This window comes from Centroberyx gerrardi, chromosome 10 (genome assembly GCF_048128805.1).
Source record: "Centroberyx gerrardi isolate f3 chromosome 10, fCenGer3.hap1.cur.20231027, whole genome shotgun sequence".
NCBI lineage: Eukaryota > Metazoa > Chordata > Actinopteri > Beryciformes > Berycidae > Centroberyx > Centroberyx gerrardi.
Window position 1 is genome coordinate 16,411,478 of NC_136006.1, and position 24,209 is coordinate 16,435,686.

Sequence of the window (24,209 nt, forward strand, 5' to 3'; positions counted from 1 at the left end):
GGTCAAGTTGGATGGGGAGCATCTGCGAACAGCTGTCTTCAAGTCTTTCCACATATTTTAAATGGGATTCGGTCACATGATGCTGCCACCATCATGCTTCACAGTAGGACTGGTGTTAGATGGGTGATGAGCTGTGCCGACCTTTTTCCAGACTTAACAATTTACATGAAGAGTTCAATTATTTCATCGGACCACAGAATATTTTGCTTCATGCTCTTAAAGAGTCTTCCACGTGCCTTTTTGCAAACTCCAGGTGTGTGGTCATGTGCCTTTGTTGATTAGATTTGTGAAGATCTTGTCCTTTGGGTAAGATCTCCCCTCGCAGCCAAGGAACTGATTCATTCTAAATCATGTCCTGTCAATTGAATTAGCCACAGGTGGACTCCAATCAAGTTGTGGAGATAGATATCTCTAGGACATTCAATGGTATTTGGATGCACCTTAACTCAATTTAAGTGGAATGTCACTGCAAAGGGGTTGAGTACTTATTCATTGACTCAAAACATTTCAGCTTTTCATTTGAGCTAATTTGTGAATTCTAAAAAATCCACTGACATTATAGGTTACTGTGCATAGGTGACAAAAAAATCCTGATACATCTTGAATTCAGGCTTTAACACCACAAACTGCAAGGAGGTTGAATACTTTCTGAAGGCACTGCTCACTGTTCAGTCATAAACGAAAGGTGTCACAACCAAGTAAAGCCAAGTATGTATGTATCAGTCAAACAATACCAAAAATGTCCATCAAATTTGTATTAGATTTTTTATTTTTCCTCAATCATTTGAAAACTTACAAGAAGTCCAGTACCATTGTGCTGAACGAGCAAAGGGTATATACTGGACTATAAACTGTCAGCAATGCCACACAAATTGAAATGTACATTTTAAGTGATAGCTATCCAATGTTTATTGATAAACATCAAAGAACCAAATTTTACTCTCTCTATAATACTGCTCTTTTGGGTTATAAAAATATTGTTTCATAGTATATATGCCTTCCTGTGCTAAGAAATGAGTCCTGATGATCACACTGCTTTATTGCCATACACACAAAAACTGGAGTAATTACAACATATTGTAGCCTAGTTAAGTACCATTTCTCTTTAAATCCGGAAGAAATCTACAAAGTGCAACACAGATAGAGTCATATTAGACCGTCTAAAAGGTGCAAATTATGTATTAAATTTGTTTGTGTGTGTCAGTTGGGGGAGGCGGGGCACATGGCACTTTGACATATGAGAAGTTTGAATGGAGAGCTAAGGGTCAAGTCGGAAAAGAGCAGAAAACACTTAGGAAAATATGAAAATGGCAATCATTCGTATAGCATGGGTGACACGGGTCTGGTACCTTTTCTCAATCACTTCAACTGTCTTATTCACCTCAACAATGTATTCTAGTTTAACTCATTCATTTCAACAGGGTATTCTACCACAATTAGCTAGCAGGACAGCGAATGTCAAATGTATTTGGACATAAATGGTAAAACTTGACAAATAAATGGGCAATTTAAGAATTAAAATCCAAGAGGACACCTAAAGTTAATTTGCCCAATGTACTTGGCAAAAACAATGTACCCTCTGACCACATACAGAATACAATTATGCAAATTCATCTTTTCTGAAAAGAAGCAAATTTGAGTCCATTTGTTCATTCACACATGCCATTTTGACATGGAAGTAATAATTTTTGAGAATTTTTTTAATTTTTTTTTTATTTTAAAGTATTGCTGCATATGCATTTTAATGCCAGAGGAAAAAGAAATCAAAACAATAACATTTGATCAAACATTTTAAAGCTGATACTATTCACCCCATTCATCACAAAGATTCTAAGGCTGATTCAACTCTGTGTTCAGGACTCAACATTCCTCCGGTCCTGGAGCAGTATGCTACAACACATACTGTGCAGGTCAGTTCATAGGAGTTATATATCATGCACATTCCACTTAAACTACAGAGTCAGAAGTAGTAGAAAAGTGCCGTTGGTCTCTTAACGGCTCCTGGCTTTATGTTACTGTACACATCTATGAGCAGTGTCATCTACTACATGAGAAGTCTAGGCCTATAAGCATTTACTGTATGACTGAACAACTTCTCACCTGTATCTTAACCACGTAAATCCAGATGGAAAGATACAGCCAGGTTAATCTGTTACACTGCATGACCAACTCCATAGAGTCCAAGCTGTGAGACTTCAGTTGGACATTTTTGTCAGATAGCATGGCGCATACCTGCAAAATAAGTCTCATGCTACTGTCTTATGGCTACTTTGTTTATAGTCAAAGGCATTTATATTCGAAGTGCAATTAAAGCTGTTGGTACGCTGAGGAAATAGATTGTACCACTGCAGCTCCCAGGAAGACTTGAGTCTGTTGATGATGAATTAAGCTAGATGATGGCACTGCCCTAAATGGAATGAATGGACGAAACCTCAGTTTATCTAACTAATCAAACACAATCGGCAAAAAAGGATGAGGGAAAGTCCAACCAATCAACACAACTCGAGGCCTCATGGAACTGGGGCTGGGAATAGAGTATCCAGTGTTTAAAACTGGAGGGGGGTTTGAGTGATCCAGCCATTTTTTACATTCTACATCTTCAACATTACAATGACAGCCACAGCATAGAGTGCGAAACCAAAACTCAGAGAGCATTAAGTAATACAAAATAAATCAACACTAAAATAGGATAGAGGGCAGCCATTTTCATTCAATGGATGAGTACTTAAAAAAGTTTTACAACAGGAGAAATCAAAGACTGATATACAAAAGAACAAGTAATAAAGGCAAGGCAATCTCAATTATGGCCATTTTAGTCTCTCAAAATATTTACCTTTAAACCATTATCTACAGTTTGCATTTGGCCATTTGTACACAGTGATTCCTTAACGCACGCTCAATTATTTTCAGTAAAAATGAGCTTATTTACAAGTCTGTACAACCACCCAATAGAGCTCTTTCCATCTCCCAGAAGACCCAATCCACTTAAAGCAGGATACCTGAGTTTTCAATAGAATGCTTCAATCCACTCATCACTCTTCACTGCACATTTCACAGGATATCTCGCACAGCCACACACACATGCACACAATTAAGAATGCTAGATACTTTCTCCAAAAGGTTGCCGAGTGTAAACCTTTAAGAATAAGCCACACCAAAAACTCAAGAGTCCTTGCAGAAAGACAGCTAACTCCACTCTTAAAATAAAACATTTGTGAAGGAGGTATTGAGAAGGGACATCTTACAGCAGGTGGCAGTCATGGTGGCAGCTGAGCGACTGGCCACTGACTGTCCTGAATAGGACCCTCCGCGGCGTGTTTGCGTATAAACAGACATTAAGTAGGCCAGGATTTGCTTTAGGCGAATGAGTTATGGAGACCTTCCTGGGAGATTTCATCTCGGCTGTGGATGTCAGAGGCAATGATCTGACTGCTGCCATCAGGGTGGAGAATGAGAGCAGAGCTGGACATAACTCTTCTCACTGAGAGGTGGCGGCCCTAGGCACAGAAAACCTGACAAATAGAAAAAAAACGCTTAAAAGTTTTCCCTCTGTACAGGCCACTGGTTAAAAAAAAAATGCTCAATCATAGTTACAAGTCCTGAAATGAAAAACGACTTGTCACTATGCTGTGGAAAGCAATGATGGAAACTGCCATTACCTCTGAAGTCTCTGCACTAGTTCAGTCACCAGGGAGTCACAGATCCCTGGGCATGCCTCTTCAGCCAGGAAAATGGCTTCCCTCAGCTCCTCTGCAGCCTCCGGCTTGCCATTACTTGCCTCACCCTTCTCCTTCAACTGCAAAAATGACAGCTTTTAGATGTTATAGTGTGGTTTGCCTAAATATTCTATTTGTAGGGTGATGACAACGATGACAACTGCATCTGAACGTAGACAACAATCGCAATTATTTTAATTTGGGATAACTTAACATAGAAGAATGCACTTACCTCTGAAAACAGTGGGGAAAAGATTGTTGACAAGCTTTGTGACAAAGGCCTCTTTGGACTTTCTTGCACCTGAAAAATTAAGCAGGATTTTGAGGTTAAAAAATAAATATGGGACACCTTTGACACAGAAGATCTGCTCTTGCACATGAGAAGGTGCACAATAATTGGATTTTTTTTTCTTTTATCGACATTAATGTATAGTCTTACCTGTTTCCTCTCCAGCTCAGCAGGCTGTAGTGCCCCATTCTGAAACTTTTTGGGGTCCTTCTCCCTGATGGTGTTGAAGATCCAGTCATCATTGCTAGAGTCATTGCCTCCAGACGCCTGGCCATCTGGCTCCCTACATTGACACAAAAAGTTAAGAACCTCATAGGATTGCGCCAGCTGCTAGATTTTACTTTGAAATTATACATTTGCCATGTCTTGTCTCCCCTTGAACTTGATGGAGATGGTGCAGACAACTTACGAGTCAGATTCATCAGAGCTGGATTCATCCCGAGACTGCTCTGCCTTCCACCTCTTGTATTTGTCAATCAGCTCTGTTAGATAGGATGTCTTTTTGGCATGCCTTACAATCAGCTTGTGTTTTAACAGCTCTTTGGCAGTTGGCCTCTAAGGAAACACACAAAAGAAACTAGTAAACATTAAAAACATAGCTTCGGTTTTGTACAGTGAGCAAACTTAAGGACTATTCTTAAGGGTATAAGCAAGTGTCTTTTGAACTTACAAAGCTGGGCTCCTTATTTAAACAAGCTTCTATGAATTCTTTAAGTGGTTTGCTGTAGTTTCCCTCCAGTGTGGGTGGATTGTTCTTTGGGATGAGGAATAAGACCTTCATAGGATGGAGCTCAGAGTGGGGCGGCTCTCCTTTAGCCAGTTCTATTGCTGTTATTCCCAACGACCAGATGTCTGCCTATAAAACAAAACAATTTAGGACAAAAAAACCTTACTAAAACATTAGAATCATGCACAGCTATCCACAAATGGACTTGCTTGAACAGCATGTAATGTTAAAAGAAGAATCATGCGAGACATGGCATTTAAACTGGCTGACTAAAGCAGCATTAGTGTATTTGAGGAACCTTTTGCAAACTCAGACTGTGACATAGTGGTTTTGCTGATAAGCTGCAGTGACTCATGTGGTTCCTAAAATAAATACTGTCATTTCTAGTCATGAAAACACATCTGAAAATGAGCTTAGAAAATGCCAGACAAAATAAGCACATTGACCTCATTCACACAGCAGACATTTTGAACTTTCAGGGTGGGAAACTACCCAGAAGATTGTCATAGAGAAAACTAGTGTTACTTCAACACAGATAGACCAGTTATCTAATCAGCTAGTAATGTCGGCAACAACAACCACAATGACTGCTTGAATTTTGGGAAATTAGTTAGCTAGCTTACGAGTTAGTAAGCTTATGAGTTAGTAAGCTAGCTAAGTTACTAGCTAGCTACCTAGGCTAGAGCTAGAGCAGGTAGCGATAATGGGACAAATATTGCAAAATGTGTATCTCTCTGGATTCATGAAATTAATTTGTTTCTAATATGTTTTTCAGTGGGGAATCTGTGAAATGATAAATGTCTGTATGATGTGCATCTTGGTATACAACAGTAGGACAGAGCTGTGCTGTACTTCTCACTGGACTAGTCTCCCACTCTGTGTGTTCAAACTGTCCCACTGTGTGAATATGGTCAATTGGGGTCAAAAGAGCAATGAAAAGAGAGGAATTAATCTTAAGTACAACAACCTTCAATTTCAGTGTCATTCCATGTTAGAATACTACTTTTAAACTTTAATTCCATAAACCAGCAGGGCATAATACACATGCTCCTTTCCTACTAGGGATGTCAGTTTCGGTTAATTTTGCTTTCGCTGTGATCGTCCTCTCTGGATTAGACAAGCAAGTAGAGAAAACCGGCATCAGCCGAACCAATTTATTGCCAAATGCTTTGGGATTCAACACTTTAACATTGCTTCCCATGGTCAGAAAAAGTCGCCAGATTTGTCGCTAGTCGCTTTTGAGAAATAAAGTCGCCAGGGGGGTCTGAAAAGTCGCTAAGTCTAGCGACAAAGTTACCAAGTTGGCAACACTGGTGTATGCAAATTAACCTATAGACTGACATGCGTAACCGGTCAAAAATATTCTCGGTGGTTAACCGATTAACGGTTAACCATTGACATCCCTATTTCCTACATTAACCTTGAGTGTGATAATGAAACAGGCTGAGACCATTCTGACCTTTGAATCATAGGCAGATTGCTTTATGACTTCAGGTGCCATCCAGAACGGAGTGCCAACAAATGTGTTCCTCTTTATCTGAGTGTCCGTCAACTGGCCTGCCACTCCGAAGTCTGCCAGCTTCACGTCTCCTTGTTCTGACAGCAACACATTGGCCGCTGAAAACAATGAGGAAAAAACACATATGTCAACAAGTAACATGAGATACATCATGTTACATTCTTGTGAATGATGCTTTGTAGAAAACCTAGCGCTACATTCCCTGTCAGCATTGATAATAGTGATATTTTAAATGCAAACTCTGAATGCAAAGCATCAATGTCTAAATTTTTTCCAATGGGAAAGATAGGAGCAATAAGTACGTCAGCCACCAAGAACTGAATCTAAGTGATTCCAGATGCTGGATGTGGATGTGATCCAGGCAGTATGGCATTTACTGTTTACAAAGAGAGCATTTCCTCTACAGCTGGCGAACACTGATGCTAGTGCACACTAAAGGCCTCACTTCAACAACATAAACAAGATACCATGTTCATGTGGTATCTTAGGCCTGTCGTTAAAGCAAAGACCAAGCCCATATTCACTCTTACCTTTGATATCTCTGTGGATTTTCTTTTCAGAGTGCAGGTACTCAAGCCCTTTCAGGATCTCTCTCAGAATTGTGGCAATCTGCGTTTCATCCAGGGGACCTGGTTCCAACTAGAAGAACGGATGTCAGTGGTGTGATCAATATGTGATCAATTAACTTTGGACTACTCTGAAAGATGGCATGGGTTTTAGATAATATTTAGGCCTACACATTAAGTATACATGGGCCTGTAAATAAAGGTAGGATCATCTTCCAAATGGGTCATTTACTTTATTTCCACATAAACTTACCAAATCTAGGGCTGATCCTCCACCCAAATATTCCATAATAATCCATAATTTTGTACCCTGAAAAATAAACCAGCAGTTAAATTAGAGTTCAGGCATGCACTGATATAACCCAAAGGCTAATCTGATATTATACTAGACCAGATAGAGTTCACAGATGCAAGTCAGATGTCACTACAAACAGAATAACTGTCTAAATTCACTTTTGTCCCCTTTCATACAAAATTCCAACTTTTGCAGAAAAGTGCATAAAAGCAATTCATTCAAGAGAAGCCACTATGCAACAAGACACACCATCAAATTAGTCACATGCACAGTTAGGTTGCTTAAAGGTGTTATTTGTAGCATTTTGTTTCTACCACATTTCCCATAAATCTCCTGCCTGCTGCAAAGAGGATACTTCTACTTGTTCTCCCTCCCTGGCATCACTCTGTGTGAGGTTTTTTTTTTTAAAGCAAGGAGGATAAGAGTGGATAACAGCCCTTTATAGGCCTAACCGCAAATATGCATTCCAATGAAGTAAGCTAACATGAAGTTGAAACTATGCAGTTAGAATAGTTGAACTGGAATAAAAATAAAACGGTTCTTGTTTTGTGCCATAAAGCAACAAAGCAGTGTTCCAGAAAAATCTGATCTGGTGAGACACAATGTAAAATGCAGTATAGAGAGTGGCAGAGGCTGCCAATCTTCGATGGTGTTGTCGTTTACATTAATTATACTAATGTCTCAGAATTAATGTGGTAAGCATTTATTGATTTTAAGATACTGTACACAGCACCTTTAAGATATGTGAGGCAATAAATTCTGAGTAATTCATTCTAAGTACAATTCAATAATGCAACACATTAGTAAAGTCCTTTGAAAAGGAGAATGAAGCACACCATAGTTTCAATAGATGTAGTGGTCCATGGCCTAGAGTTGTATTGCATGAAGACAATACTGACAGTTCAAGCTACAGAAAGCTGAAATGTTATCACCTTATGCACAGCTTACATCACACTGTGGTAAACTGCTGACACAATGCAAACTAGATGGCACTCAGTAGAGCACACACCTCTGCCAGCACTATGCAATAAGTCAAGATATGCCAGTTCCCCATGTCAGATTTTCACCAAAAGTTAATAATTTCTTCCATGCACCATTACCAACTTGTTTCATGTCAGGTGATGCACACATTTTCATGACTGTATCTGAATTGGGACATGAGATATGACTGTTCAACTTCTAGCCACTTTTAAGCATTTTAGCTGACAATTGTAACACCACATGGCCAATCAGCTCTATCTGTTCAGTGGCCATTAGGTGTGCCCTTCTCCCACTGTATCAAGTTTTGGAAAAATTGGCAGGGCGGTAATGTCTAAACCGGAAATGAGCTCTCCAGTGCCCCCATTTTGTTTGATTGGACCAACAATGGAGGGTCTGCCTCTTCTTATGTCTGCTGATAGGCACACACAAAGTTTGATGGAGATACATGAATCCATTCTGAAATGAAATGCCTTTTTGTGAGAACCCACGCCCACTGCCACGCCCCCTTGGGCTAATCAGCAATCATGCAAATCCATTCATAACTTTTTGAGATATCCTGCTCACAGACAAACAGACAGAATAGGTTATCACTGTATCCTCAAGATACCCCCAGAACATATTAAGTCACATTCAGACTTAGCAACAGACATAGCAGTTAGTGCTCACACACAAATATCAATGTCATCCAATTGCATTACGAATAGCACTATGGTTGGGGAGGTATCAAACAGAAATCATTAACTTAAATCCAGCACTAACACAACAGGGACTAGAAGAGTATGTATTAGCCTGGCAAGAGAGAGACGTGTTCCCCAAGTCAGATTTGATTTCTCCTTTTTAAATGATAATCATGTATAGCAGTGTGAGAGTGAGAGTGTTAAAATGGCCATATAGCCGCAGGCTTTAATCCAGAGCCTTGTCTGCAGCCCAGACAGAATGAACAAGGTAAAGCCAAAGCCCAAAGCCTCAAGTAATGTCACAGTGTCAACAATATTTCCAAAACCCACTGGACCCAAAATTGTACAAGTCACCATCCAAATGAGGAGAGCTAATCAAATAACCTTGTTTTCCATCATTCCTGAATCATACAATGATAACTGCTGTATAACAATTTTAGCTGCAGCCTTGAGAGAGATTTTGCCTAATGTCTGGGCAGGAGATTATTTCCCTCATTCTGCCTGTCCCTAAATAATTTCACTGTGGTCGTAAGTGGACATAATATTCATGCAGCGATGCAGAGGAAGAAATGCAATTAGATTGTCATGGGCTTTCTTACTTAATTTCTGGAGTGGGCTGGTTCATGGTAGCCTTGAAATAATGAAATGGCACTAGCGGATTCAAGCCAATGGCCAGGCTAATGTGTGTTGAATCTGTCAGAGAACCATATACAATGGTGCTGCTATCAATACTGCTGTATTTAATTCTCTAAAATATAGCGGTTAAAACTGGCTCCTGCACCGTTATCTAGCAGCCGGGAACTACTACCCATCAATTACGAAGTAGGCAATTACATTTAACATTGATCACAGTAGACAGGTTAAAATGCTACAGTGCGGGTGCACTTTATTAAATCAATGGACATATTGACAAAAAAAATAGTTCCTTGCATTCACTTTACAGACAGCAATTAGCCACCTAACATCAGGTGGTTAGCTTATTGTATTCAACTTCCACTCCAACTACACAGCCTTGGCAAGTTTACCTGCTACCTGCTGAAACGTTAAAGTAATAATCTGCAACATTTTCACATAAATAAATGAAGTGAATAAATGAGGCAGACAACTCGACTGGTGCTACAGCTCCAGATCAGCTGATGTGTCAGCTGAGCTTGCGTATTGTCACTGCCAATTGGGCGGTGTATTTAAGCTGTCAAACTCACTTAGGTAATCATTCTCTGCTGCTGCTCGCCCTGCTGCTGCTGCCACCTATGCATCTCACATCCCATCACCACCCCAGCATCCACCTGTGGGCTCTGTTTCTTTATGGCTCCCCAAGGAGGGTTGCAATTGATCGCTTCCTGCTCTCACTTTTGTCTGGCTTTATGCCTCGCAGGGAGTGATTCAAAAGAGAGCCTTAACGCCAAAATAATAACGTCTGACTGAATTGTCTGTTTTGTACTTTAAATTTTGTCTGTACTCTCTATTTCTGATTGCTCATTTTCTGTTTCTAGCACCACCAACAGCAGTTTGTTTGGAATAAATACAAGAACTGGGTTGTTAGCATGAGCAGCAATAGCCACCATGGCTGAACAGACAAAGAAAAGAGCGGCACCTACAGAAACTCAAACGTCATCAACAGAAAATCCAAGGAAAAAGACACTGTACTGGACATGCTGTTTGATTGTCAAATGATCTATGGGAAGTGCGGTGCAAAAACACCACAGCAATGAAGATGTTGCCAAAATAAAAAGAACCGAGGATCAACACACACACACACAGAGCAAGGCACAAATCCCATGCATACGTACTACATGCAAAAAAAAAGCCTTGATTCCCTCCTTCAGCCAGCAGCATAACTTGACTTAATGGACCACTAACTCTCTCCTTACTGCTGTTAAGTACCCACTCACACTAAATGCTCTGTGAGAGGCACTTTAAGCACCATCACATGTAGCCTGAACATCTATTTACAACATACGGTTTGCAACTGAGTGATGCAATCCCTTACAGTCAACAAGGCATTTACGGAAGACCAAAATACCTGAGACTTTCACATTGTTCCTGTTCTAAGCTTGCATGGTCTGTATAATGGCATATACTAGCTGCATATACTCGTGTAAAGTCGGCCTATTTCTGGTTGTCCTGTGGCAATCTTTGCAATAATACACAGGCGAGACTTGTTCCATTGCCCGTATGCATAATTTATTGACCCACATGCACTTGCCAACAGTTGCTTGCAGGAATACACTACTAACATATGCATTATGTCTAACATGAAACTGTTACAAGTCCCACACTGAATGATATTTGAACTGGGGTTAAAGCTTACCTTGAGATAGGATCCATAATACTTGGTTACAAAGGGGCTGTCACATTGGCTGAGCACTGTGATTTCCTGTTGTATGTCTTCTATTTCATCCTCTGCCTCCTCCAGGTCAATAATTTTAATGGCCACAACTTTCTGAGTCCGATTGTCGATGCCTTTAAAAACTTCACCAAAAGAGCCTTTCCCTATCCTCTGCAGCTTAGTAAAAAGCTCCTCTGGGTCGGCTTTGAAATTCTGTGGGACAGAAAGACAGAGAGAGAGAGAACAACATGTATTTAAGTATTTAACTTGGAACCACAGGGAACTGACAGTGGCACAACCAACATGATATGGTGTCACTGAATCAGCTGCTTAAGAGGTCTGTGGTCAGGTAGTAGAACATTTCATTACTTTCAGAGTTGGTTCCAGCTGACCAAGAACAAAAAGTTGGGCAGCAATTCAAGAGTTCATTTGGCTGTGGGCAGAGGATCTGGGTTACAACTTCCGAGCTTTGCACCATACAGACATACAGTCTAGCCTGTCTTACACTGTATTATGGCAAGTCCATTGGCTGGCTGTGATCTTGACTATCTTCTACTGCTTCACTAGGACAATCACAAGGTATATGCTAATTAGGAATGTGCTATACTGTAGGTCTTGTAAGTGTTACCCAAAGGCCAAAGCCAATAACATCATCCTCACTTCTGAGAAACTTTAAGTGGTGTGTGGAATTCAAATCGTAAATTCAAAAACAGCCACAGACAGCGTACAGTAGCTTGACACTTAGACGTTCATTTTTTTTCCCTTGTTGACAAAGCAGTCCTTTACATATTTTTATACTGCAGACTGGCTAACAGCTAGGCCTCTGTGTGTGAGACCAGTCTTTTACCCTTTTCTGATCAAATTGTGCTTAATAGACAAAGTAGCTGTGAATAACCATACTTCAATAGTGAGACAATATCACACAAGCTGAGCTGAGGTTTAATGACCTCCAGCATAAAGATGAAGCAGACAGGCTACAAATTGAAGGACTACACCCTGACTTATTGACTGAACTAAATGGCTTATTTCCCCATGGTCCACAAGGGAGGGAATAATGCTCGTCATGCTTGCCATTCCAATTTCCCTTCCTGAGTGGCAATGATTACCTTTACATGACAAAAATAATACAAATAAGTCCAATGACTAATTAGTTTCATTGGAAGCATTACACTGTATATTCTGAATTTAATCTGAAAAATTAAAATGCAACCATTTATGCTGTTGCAGTAGGTTTAATAAGAAACAAACTAAGGCAATTTAGCATGATACTAAATTTAGCAGATAACCCAGTGCTAAGGCGATGATCTGTCAGCTAGCTATGCATATTGCTTTCATATCTCCCCAGAGAATGGTTTCCTGTAAGACTGCTAATGCAGGGTGGGTAGACCTATATGGGGAGGGAGATGAGCAGAGGCTGTTGCACTTTGAAAAAGTGGCAAAGAGGGGGCTGCTGAATTTTGATAGCAAAGGGTCTTTACAACAAAGACAAAGAGAGGGAGCGGTACAGAATAAAGCAGAGTAGAAATAGCAGAACCAAAAGACTGTCATAACACTGGTTTGGTCAGTCATCCAGGTGAAAATTATTATGTTGAGTCTGACCTCTGTAAAAACAATGGGAAAAACAACAAGGGCACTGTGACCACAGACTACACATGTTGGGAACGTACTTGCCATTTCCACAGTCAGCAGGTTTGGTGCAACAACTAAAGCTGCCTGAACCTCCCTCTAAAAGCATGTGTTTGATCCTCGCCCATCTGCACCACACAACTGTGTGGTCTACTGTCATCCACGCCCTGGAGGTTTGAGGCTCATCACCAACCCCCCACCCCTAACACTCCTCTCCATAGTTGCCTCTGGGCCTGGGTCTGCTTTTTCCACTCTAAACCCATATCTGGCTGCGGGTAGCCTAATTGAAGGTTCACCATTCAGGAGGAGTGGTACTGTGTGCATTCAAACATGGCACGATTCATACAGCTCTTGGCTATGCCGCCCCAGGAGGTTGTCAGTCTTACATCCATTGTGTGAATGGGAAATGACCAAGTGACCTAGTTTATACCATGTCTTCCATCACAGCATGTATTGACTGCTGGATTGACTGAATGGCTGGTTCAACTCAACAAGAATGAAGTTGATCATAAGAACTTCAAGTAATATAGTTATTAAGGCATTGATGAACTTTAACAATACAAGTGGGATAAGTGAGAGCGGTCTCTAGATTCCAAGTCATCACCAAGTAGTAAATACCAAAGTACAAAATTGTATTAGTTCATCAGTTGAGGCCTCAGATTAGAAACCAAAAACAATTAAGTTAACAAATTAGCCCATTATGTAGATGGGGTTCAAGCATTTTTCAAGGAAAGAAGGTCTTTAGCCAAGTTTAGTGCAATGAATGTTGTTTGTCTGAGGAGCAAGCTGGATCAGAAAAAAAAGAGTAGATGCATGATAAAATATCCTGCCTTCATTTAATAGGTTGTAGGTACAGGAGGGGCAACAAGACAGGCGGCACACATCACAGACAATCAATCAGTCAATCTGTACGTTAAGTCAAATAAGTGCATTCATCACTGGCTAACAAAGGTACTAACGTTAGATGTGACGTTAGTCTAGTTTGCGATTAGATAAGAACGAAAGAAAGAACATTTACAGGCAGCTCAACTTTGGAGCCTAACGTGACAAGTAAGTAAAATGTGTTGTGGCTGGCTACTTAGTCAACTTGCCTCTATAGTTTACTTTTATAGTTTACGTACCTGCATCCCAGGCAGTCCACTCTGAATAGGAGAGTGAGCCATGGCGTCAGATCAGCAAAGATGACGCCTTACTTCAGCTGGTTCAGTTTTCCTAATCAGAGGCAAATGGCTGTAGTTACCTGACCGATGGCTGGTTAGGGTGGTCTGCTCCAAACTGCAAATGGTAAGGCTTAAATTGCCTGAACAACGTAGTAATGGGGAACCTCGCTTAATTTGCTAGTTCAGTTGTCTCGCATTTCGAGCTGCCTTACAGCACAATGTATCTCTTCACTCGCCTTCCGCAGATAGACTCACAGTTAGCTAACGTTAGCTACGCTAGCTACTTTAGCAGCTAGTTAGCAAACGTTAGCTAAATAATTCTATCGCAGAAGCACGATGTGGTCTCTAAGCACAAGTTTGACCACTTCCCGATGTTAAAATAGAGTTCCGGTAAAATGTTCACATAAAAAAATAAATGTACACTGTAATATAGTTGTATCGTTTGTTGTTGTTCTATCCTCATCACTTTTCTCTGTAGCCCAACGCCATCTTGGTTGCTGTCACTCTCATTTTCAGGAGAACCAATCAGAATCGAGAGGAATCAAAAACAGTGCACGTGTCGTCATTCGTACACTAACACTAACAGAAAAAGTTTTTCCTAGTTACACTAGGAAAAAGAACTGTTGTAACTTATTTGTCACTCTGTAACCAGATTTGTCATCGTTTTTTCTCATTTTGGTTTATATTCAGTTTACCTCTGTTTCCATTATTATTTATTTTTGTATTTTATTTCTTTCCATCTGTCATCCTTTTATATTTTGAAATATGTTGTGGAATTTGTCTGCATTTGAAATATTTTTCAGTAGAGCATAAAAAATATACTGGGAAAAATAAAATACGTTTATACTTTTCATAGCTGCAAGTTTGCCACATTGAGTGGGTTGGTATCCTGAGTGATACCTGATGTGATATTGATATAGATTATCCTTTTCATGGTCTCTCAGGTCCAAAGTGTGCACTTTAGTGTCAGTCTTGAAAATTTGTCCTGTTTAATGAAGTTTGACAGGAAAATGCCTGTAATGTAAAGTCAATTTTTTACACCAGCACATTGCCTATTTATTGAGTTGCATAGCATTACACCCACACTTGCTTTTTCTCGGTGTGATAACTTCTAACAAGGGTGCCAAAGCATTTCTTGTCAAAGACCCCCAAATAGAGTTGTATTAGACCGCAAAACCCCAGTGGATGTCATCTTGTCCCAGAGAACTCCATCTGAGGTTGTTGTTGTTAGATATGATTTAGTGCAGAATTACATAACTGTCTACTGAGACAACAGTGTAGAGAATAAAACCTAAGATCAAAACAAACATTCTCATGCATTGTCTCCTGCTAAGGAAATTAAATAATGATGAGATGAAACAATTTCTTATTTGGTAAGCTAGGGACCCCTGGAATCCCAGGGCCTTTCTACCATCCTTTTGACATGGCAGTATTTTAGGAAAGGGGTGCAGGATACTCAGTACTAGCCTCACATGTTCATGCTCTATTTTTTGCATGCTAAAAGCAAAACTACTCACATTTGACACCAATTGGGGAAAATGTTATGAGCCAGGATTATTACTTGCAGGTCACCACATTACATGGTAAAAAAGTGAAAGATTGTTAACTCTTGGATCCAGGCTCTGTACAGCAGGAAATTACAATCAAATGAAAGCAAAAGCAGAAGCAAAAGTTGTAAGGTTGTTGGTGCAAAGTCTCAAGACAAGAATTGTGAATGAGAAAAACCACAGAAAAGATTCATTTTTATTCAAAGTGCTTACTCAGACATAACTTACACATAATATAAAAGAGCAATTACATTTGTCCAATGTAGTTATGTTATAGCTGGTAGTGTATTAATTTATCTTATTGAATATAATGTCTTAGAACTCCTTTATTTCCCTAGTCAAAACTAGTTATTTCACATCAAAATATTAACAATAAAAAAGGTATGTGTGCTGTCTCTCTCTTACTTGTCATTCTTTCACTTTCTCTCTTGCACGCCCACACACACACGCACGCACACACACACACACACACACACACACACACACAGAGAGAGAGAGATAAGTAGACAATAGTTCAGATATAAACCCATTATGGATACTGAATCAGGCTTTCTAGCTTGTTCACATTTTGGTTTGTTTGACATTATCTTCATCATGAAGTTTAATTGAGTTTTTCTTGACAATCTCAATCTCTTTATCTTCATCATCTCTCTTCTTGAACTGGGCCTCAATTTCTGCAGGGTCCATGTAGGTGTAGAAATGTGCCATAATGGAGAAGATGACACATACTGCAACCAAGAGAGAGGCAAAGAGGATATACTCTGCCCACTTTGAAAAGGGAGGAGAGAAGAAGAGAGAAAAACATTGCATTAATACATCAGCTTTTTCTTTCTCTTTTACTATCACTGTCACTGGCACAATGGCACACAAACAGAGAACACTGTCTGAAAAATCCACCAGAAATTGGATTTGTTGAGTTAATTTTAAATTTGTGGGAGTGGATTTTTTGTACCTGTTCGGGGATCCGTCCAAGCTCAGCCACAATTAGTACGATGAAGTTGCCAATAGCCACAGTGAACAACCAGCCAGCTTGCAGCACAGCTTTCATGTTGCTAGGTGCCTTGGAGGCAAGGAAGGAATGAGTGAAAATGAACAATGTCATGAACAAAGAACATGGCTATTGTACATTTCAGCTCGTATGCTGGTACAGCAGTGAAACAAAGTGTAGAGAAAGGTCGACATGTATGTTGTCTTTACCTGTGAGTAGGAGAACTCCAGACCAGTGACAGAGAACACCACTTCACCAGCAGTTATGAGGAAGTACTGTGGGATCTGGAGGGCCATGTGAACTGAGTTGGCCTTGATGTCTTCTATCTCAGTAATGGATGTCTGACACTAAAATAATAACAGTAAAAAAAATACAGTTTAGAGCAGTGTTGCTGAACCAGTGGGATGTGATTCAAAAGAGGGAAGCAGAACAATTCTGACAGAATATTGGGAACTAGTCGCTAAATCAGTTCCTCTGCAATTTTGGGACCTTTTGTGAACATGTAATTTGGAAGTGCAGATCAATACAGAGGTCACTGGAGCTCTTGGAAACGACAACACTGCCTATTTTTACATAAACCATTAGTTTTTCACCCGCGGGTCAACTGTGAATCCTTGGAAATATCACAGATGAAAATAATAATAATACTAAACTGTGTTGATCAGAAGAGGAACGCTGCATGGACTTCAAACGTGTTCACTGGAGAGTCCACAGTTTTAGAGGCACTCTCCTCTGTATAAAGTTAAAAAGCCTTTATTATTCTTGGCTATTTCATGTTGGGTGCGTTTTCTAACATTTTAACATGAAATAGCCAAGAATAATACAGAGGAGAGTGCCTTGGATTTTTTTCTTCTTTTTTCCTCTAAATAATAATAACCTTTGACATTTCAAGGACCCCAACATTATACATCATATTAAGAGGGTCATGTAGTCTCATACTAGCTAGGTGTTTTTGTGACTTTACAAATATGAATGCACCTATTTTCATTTTCCTCAATATCATCAAATAAATAAACAATATAAATATACATAATCTATTTGGCAGAGGCCTACATGTTTTCATACGTGATTTTTTCTCAAAAGGTTCAACTCAGTTCATATGTTTGTATTGCATTTAACAGGGATGGATGCAACTTAGTAGTCAGATTTCCCACAGCTAAACCAGATGAGAATCAACACATTGGAGGAGGTAAAACTTACATCGGGTCCAAAGGTGAAAGAACTGGGGATAAGGAGAGTAAAGGAACTTCCAAATCCAAACTCCCTGGAGTATTCACATGACTGTGCACCATTATGTATGGTGAAGATGGCCCTGATCATTAGAAAAAACAAGGCATTATTGTTACAAAAATTAATTAGTTTGGTGAATATTAAAAGCAGTAAATTAATTAAGATGAAAAAGAACAGAGAGAAGAATTCCTTACTTTCCATTTCGTATCAGGGAATATTGGGAAGGAAAAGATGGCGGAATTATTCCAAATTGTGTTCCAGTAGTTGACACATTCACTGCCGTATTCATTCCATTAATAAATCTGAAATGGTTACATATTGAAGAAAAACTTCACACATCATGTTATAAAATACAAAAAAAAGCTGTTTAAAACCAACCAATGGATGCCATTCACTTTTAAGCATTGTTCCTATGAATGTAGCTACGATTCTAATTATTTAAAGGTTTATCAGAATTCAACTTACCTGATCGCATTGTTGCCTTCCTCTGGCTTGGCAAATAAATCTTTAGTCTGCAATGGAGGATTAGAGCCAATGGATTTAGACTGAATTTACCCTTAAAATGCCTCGTGTGTCTTTACTCTTGTGATTTTGAGGTCTAACTCACCAACACCCACGAATTGCTGATGTTTGAGGGAATGAGAAGTGTTTGCCGCCTTCCCATGCCCAAGGGAAGGATTACAGATACCGCAGGACTGCCTGCTGAAACTCTGATAATTTTATCTTCAAATACAAAGTAATTCTCACTGGCCTGCAAGACAAAGAAATAGGTATTATCGTGAAGTCAATGTGGTAAGAACAAATAAACATAAATGCAATTGGATTGTATGTGACTATGAGTAGAAGATCAGTTGCACTGAATCTTCAGTTTGTTGTAAACACCAATTTTGTGCAAAGTTTTGTGTTATGATTATTAATATAGGGGGACATACCTGAGCTGCAGCAAGTTGCACTGGATTGTTGTGAGGCAGGGTTACTGTCAAGGGATTACTGCCCATGTTAACTAATTTCAGTTGACTCTGGGAGGCTGATGGGAAGGTGGGCAGTGTTTTCTGAAAAGTGGTACAAAATTTGCACATATTGCTATGAACTCTAGTCAAAATAAAAAAGTCAGTCATTATGAAATATGTAACATTTACATGGTTATGCTAAATTAAAATCTTCTAACCATAATTATGATTCTGTAACCAATCAATCAATCAATCAATCAATGTGTGTTTTATATATAAGGAAACAATAATATAATAGATTATGTGGAAATACTTACATCAATCTCAATCTGAACCACAGCAGCACAGACAAAAGCCATGGCTGCCAGAAACATCCCCACTGTCATTCTTTTCAGGGGTCTGTTGAATCAACATTTAGTTCAATTACTGATTTGTTCAAGATTTGAAAACATTGTAACAGCAAAATGCCTTAATTGTAATACAGCAATACGTTTATTTTTTTTTGCAGAACTACAGCATCAATGGCTGTGTTTCCACAACCATTACATTTTCTCCATCCTATGCTCACTGTGGGCCCGATGCAGACTGTGTAAAGTTATGTGGGTCTTAAGCGGTTGAGATACGCAAGTTTGAGCTGTTCCTATTCAGACTTTTTTTGGTTTGAGAATGAGGCTTATTAGCCTTCGTAGCTGAAATGTCTTGCGACACCATTTACTCGCTTGTAGCTCCGTCCTCCATCGCTGAGCAGTTGGCAATGCGAGTAGGTAGGAGGTGGAGATCGGGAGTGTTTTGAAATGGGCGGGGAGTTTTTGTTTCAAAAACAGAGTACAGACGTGGGGAGTGAATTTTAAAAGACAGCATTGTCAGCACCTGGCAAAGTAATTATTGCATCAGTGATATTGATCAATAACCCTATAAACTCCCACAGATGTATTATGGGCATTTTGTACGATGGTGCAGTAAAAATCTAATTTATTGCCCCTTTAAGTCAATGTCTGAATCAGGCCCTGCAACTGTCTGACTGGGTTCCAGCAGCACTTACGTAAAGTTCAGGCCGCACTTTCTGATCAGAGGGTAGATAACGCTGTCCATGATAGGCACCAGAGTCAGGATCAGGATGGGGTTGACCGTCTTTCAAACATAAATTGAACAGTCAGAATTTTCTCGAATAAAATGCAATACATTGGTCCAAACTCATGCAATAAAATTCTTTTAACTTACCTGCATTTGATCAGGCTGTATAACAAGTTGTCCCTGGAGAGAGAGAGAGAGGTGATTAGGAATCTGAACAAACTGTTTTGTTGTTAATTGTTAATGAAGTGGTTTTATCAAAACAACTTACAAAAGTCCCGTCCATGGTGGTGGCTTGCAGTGTCCATCTAGAGCCCTTTAAGGAAGAGGCAACATTTAGCAGTTTCCACTGGCAATATTTTGGATAAATGATGTTACCTTATGAAACATGAGTAGCTTTAAGTTACCTTTTGGTCAAACAGGGTCCAGAACATTGGAAGTGGGATGTATAAAAAGAGGACCTTGAGCACCATTTTGATTTGAGCAATGAGGAGTTTCTACAGTACAGAAAGGCAGAATATGAACTGCTGTCATTGCATTTAAGATACAGCTTATTAGAAAACTCAGAGAAATACACTTAGGAAACATGATAAAATAGAAAATGTATAAAAACTTACATCATATTTGTCTTCAGCCCAGTCCATCCAGTGCTGCTTCTTTGGATATTGCGGGCTTCTGTGCCTGAAGCGGTTGCTAATGGCAAACTGAATGAGAGAAGCAAGATGTTAAAGCCACTGTTGGAAAGTACACATTAATGCAGATATTGTAAATACAAATGGTATTATCCAGACTTACCCCAATACATTTACACACATCCAGCATGATATTTCCCTGTGGTTCAGCTTTGTAGTACATACCACTCCCAACAATGAACACCACTGTGAGGACACCATAGACAATACGTCATCATCAACATGCTTTTCTAAACCTTTACTCTTTGTAAGTAGAACTGCAGTCTCAATTGTCATCTTGTGTAGAAAATCTTTATGTGAACATACCAAGAGCGACCACCATGAGTGCTGCAGGGACACCAAAGGCCAGCGGATAACATTTCTGCTGGCTGTGGATGCCACACTCCTGGGCTGAAGATGGGAATGGAAAAGAGGACCAGAGGTAGTCATTCAACTACAACTATGTCTGTCAAAAGCAATCAAATATCTCTCATGCTCAGAGGCTGATATTTGTCATTATCACAAGCACTGATGTTTATTGCACTATTGGTATTTTGCAAGTTTACAAGTTCCCTACTCTTATCTACCTCTGAGGATGGGTGTGATAATGGTTGATAGGAGACTCCCAGCATTGATGCATAGGTAGAAAACAGAGAAGAAAGTACGCCTCTGCTTTTCCTGCAGATAGAAGGAAGTCAGTGACCTTGTTTGTATTGCATGCATGTTGCGCAATGCAATGCATGATGTGTAACGTATTTGCAAGTAATTAACACCAATGTAACTCATAGCAAATAACACAACCAAAGCTAGAACATCAGAGGGGTTTTGGAAAATCAGAGTTGGTACTTTTTGTTTTTCCCACAAAGACACAAAGTGAGGTAGCAATGGCAGTGAGGTAATACGTTTATAATACTTATATTATACTTATATAATACTTATTTACTGTATATACTAATTGGGCTAACCTGGTGTCCCTTAAACTGGTCTCCACCAAAGGCAGCCACACAAGGCTTGATGCCACCAGTGCCCAGAGCAATGAGGAAGAGCCCCACCATGGACAACGAGCTGAATGTGGAGAAGAAGAACTGTGTGAACACAGAGCGCTGTAGCAATATGTGGGAAGAACCGCTTGTCAGCTAGATTTTGACACAATTCTGTAAACTCAGTTTCAGTGCGATAGAAACCCACACGTGAAAGGTCATGTTGTCTGGCGTCCCATCTCTGTCCGTGTCAGTAATGTCGTGGATCGCACTGATGGCCATCACAACCTGTCCAATTGCGTAGACAATGGACAGGTAGATGATAGTCCTGCAGGAGGGAGAGGTGAAGAGGCTATCACTGTTCTATCCTGGTGTTACTTATGTCTTTTTAAGATGAAAAATAATGCAAACCTTCAAACACTAAATCTACTGCAAGAGTGGACAACCTATAGAACTTGAGACCATCACTCACTTAAACTTTCCCAGCCAGGAGTCGGCCACAATGGCCCCGAGGATGGGGGTCAGGTAGCACATGGCCACAAAGGCGTGATAGATGGAGGTGGCCAAGTCATCGTCCCAGCGCAAGAAGTACCTGAAGTACAGCACCAGCACAGCTGCGGACAGGCAGGGGAAAGGAGGCTTCTTCTCATTTTGTTCAATAGACTGTAAAGGACTGATGATACAGCTGTGATCTTTTTTGGTCCAATGTGCGTAAAATATTCTCACCGCGCATGCCATAGTAGGAGAACCTCTCGCAGAACTCATTCACAACAATGAAGAAAATGCTGAGGGGGTAGCCACACACCACTATGTTCTGATGGAGAAGTTAGACAACACCATAGTTTGTAGCAGTAATACAGTAAATGGCATATTTATACTGAGAATTATGAATTACTGTAGGTCTATATGAATTATAACTTTAAAGAAAAAATAGCTCCAAACTTGTTATTCTTTTAAAACTATTATAAATCTAAATCTAAATAACCAGCTGAAATATACTGCATGAGTATCAATTAAAGTTGTCTCTATTACCGTCCCTTTGCTCTTCTCTTTCTTGGGATCCTCATTATCTGTGCACAAAAATGACACTAGTTTACAACACTGTACCATTTTCCATGAAATAAAAAAAATCCCAGTGAAAGAGAAATGTACAATTCCAGTCACTAGGTTTACATGAAAAGAAGTATCATGTTTGCAAACTCACCAGTCATGATGGCTGAGTAGGTACTGCCTGTTTCCCCTTCAAGTTTGATATCCCTTTGCAATCCCTGCGGGGAACGATTAGTGATTGATCCCTCACTGGTAAGACTGGGAGGTCTGGCCCAGGTGTTTATGTAACATTGGTTCTTATTAGCCCTTCCTCTGTCTCCCACTATGCTGAGGGTGGACTGTGGCCTGTTTTATGGCGTCTTGTGTAGGAACACGAGATACAGGAGAGTCAGAGTCAGCTATGTACAGTCCCAGACAGCTCATATAAACTATTAATTACCAAGAACACCTTAACTGAACCAAGGGGTAAAAATAAACACAAGCAAGAATAAATGTATATCGACTGGTTACACTGTAAACGAAAAAAAAAAAGTGGTAGCACTTTACGTTACACAAATTCCAAGGTAATTGTGTAATTACATAGAAATGATGAGAAAGGAACTGGCAATTTCTGGTAATATGGAGTAGTTATAACATATCATTTCTCAATTTCTGGTGATAAGTAATTATTAGCATGACAACTGAAAAGAGATCAATGCTGAGAGAGTGCTAGCTTGAATCACACTGGATACCGAGGGTGGAAGTGACTAATTTACTCACGTTAACTGTTACAGTAATTTTACTTTTACTTAAGTACATTTTTGCCTAAGTAGATTTTACTTAGCTACATTTTAAATCACATCCTTAACAGAGTACACATTTTGTGCTTAATAAGTATCCAAAACTGGACCATCATAGATAGAAAGAGAGAAGAGGATCTGGCTTTACTTTGTGCACTAAATTTTCCAAATAGAATCTAGTTTGAACTCTGTCCTCTCATCCTTTTAGATTTGCATTGCAAAGACCACATCTAACAACGCTCTCTTTTAAAAAAAAAAACAAAAAAAAAAACCTTCAGTAAATTTAACTGGTTTTAAACGTGCTAATTTTTACTTTTACATAAGTATTTTTTTTTTTTTACACCAGTAGCCGGCTTTTACTTCCACTTAAGTAAAATATCAGCAAAGTAACAATACTTCTACTTAGGACATAGTACTTTTTCCACCACTGCTGGCTACCATGAGTAATGACAAAGGCAGATGATGCAATATGGATTATTCACATGGATATAGATGGTGATAATTGTAGCATGAACCAAACAGCATGCTTGTCCCTTTGGAGTATGGTTTCTGGAAGACAATACTTCACACTTTAACACCATTTACAGTGTGAGAGATGGACAAGGATCAATCAATGATATTGATAAACCATAAAAATAAACAGTAATTAGTAGCCTAAATGAGAAGTTGAAGTGGGTTTAACAGATGAATATTACTGGAGTGAATCCCAAGAATGAACTTAAGAATAAACAACTTAATAATAGAGAATAATAATTGCGGGACTTAAAACCATTATCGTTATCATTAAAGGCAGCCCGCATCAGACAGACAATAGGATGAGCAAGTGCAACAGAGAGCAGTGACGTGGTATTAAAAATATTATCCGGTGCGGGAGACCAAGCGCACAACACTGAGTTCACCCCGGGACAATTAACTGTAATATTGTGATCCTGTGTGACTCAGAAATGGTTCAGAATAATCTTACACATTCAAAGACGCATACGAAGGCACTTGGTCAGGGTTGTTGGTGACATTGGAAGGCTTGACATCTCCGCTCCCCGCTGACGGCGACTCCAAGT

General features: G+C 39.6%; 2 protein-coding genes across 2 annotated transcripts; both read right to left on the minus strand.

The window, feature by feature from the left end:
• Window positions 1-669: 669 nt before the first annotated feature.
• stk24a (serine/threonine kinase 24a (STE20 homolog, yeast)) lies at window positions 670-14,262 on the minus strand. Its single transcript, XM_071902726.2, has 11 exons — window positions 13,847-14,262; window positions 11,082-11,312; window positions 7,071-7,127; window positions 6,782-6,890; window positions 6,192-6,349; window positions 4,676-4,861; window positions 4,415-4,560; window positions 4,156-4,288; window positions 3,949-4,017; window positions 3,660-3,796; window positions 670-3,512 (listed from the first exon to the last, which is right to left on the minus strand). The coding sequence occupies exons 1-11, from the start codon at window positions 13,886-13,888 to the stop codon at window positions 3,479-3,481; spliced, it is 1,302 nt and encodes a 433-aa protein (XP_071758827.1). The 5' UTR covers window positions 13,889-14,262; the 3' UTR covers window positions 670-3,478.
• A 1,622-nt stretch (window positions 14,263-15,884) lies between these two features.
• Window positions 15,885-22,055, minus strand: slc15a1a (solute carrier family 15 member 1a). Its single transcript, XM_071902714.2, has 21 exons — window positions 22,049-22,055; window positions 21,795-21,936; window positions 21,531-21,650; window positions 21,308-21,407; window positions 20,930-21,020; window positions 20,670-20,753; window positions 20,467-20,549; window positions 20,289-20,375; window positions 20,079-20,168; window positions 19,943-19,987; window positions 19,822-19,854; window positions 19,643-19,731; window positions 18,918-18,999; window positions 18,583-18,702; window positions 18,258-18,401; window positions 18,116-18,162; window positions 17,845-17,952; window positions 17,621-17,732; window positions 16,630-16,767; window positions 16,385-16,492; window positions 15,885-16,200 (listed from the first exon to the last, which is right to left on the minus strand). The coding sequence occupies exons 1-21, from the start codon at window positions 22,053-22,055 to the stop codon at window positions 15,994-15,996; spliced, it is 2,037 nt and encodes a 678-aa protein (XP_071758815.2). The 3' UTR covers window positions 15,885-15,993.
• Between the last annotated feature and the right edge of the window lie 2,154 nt (window positions 22,056-24,209).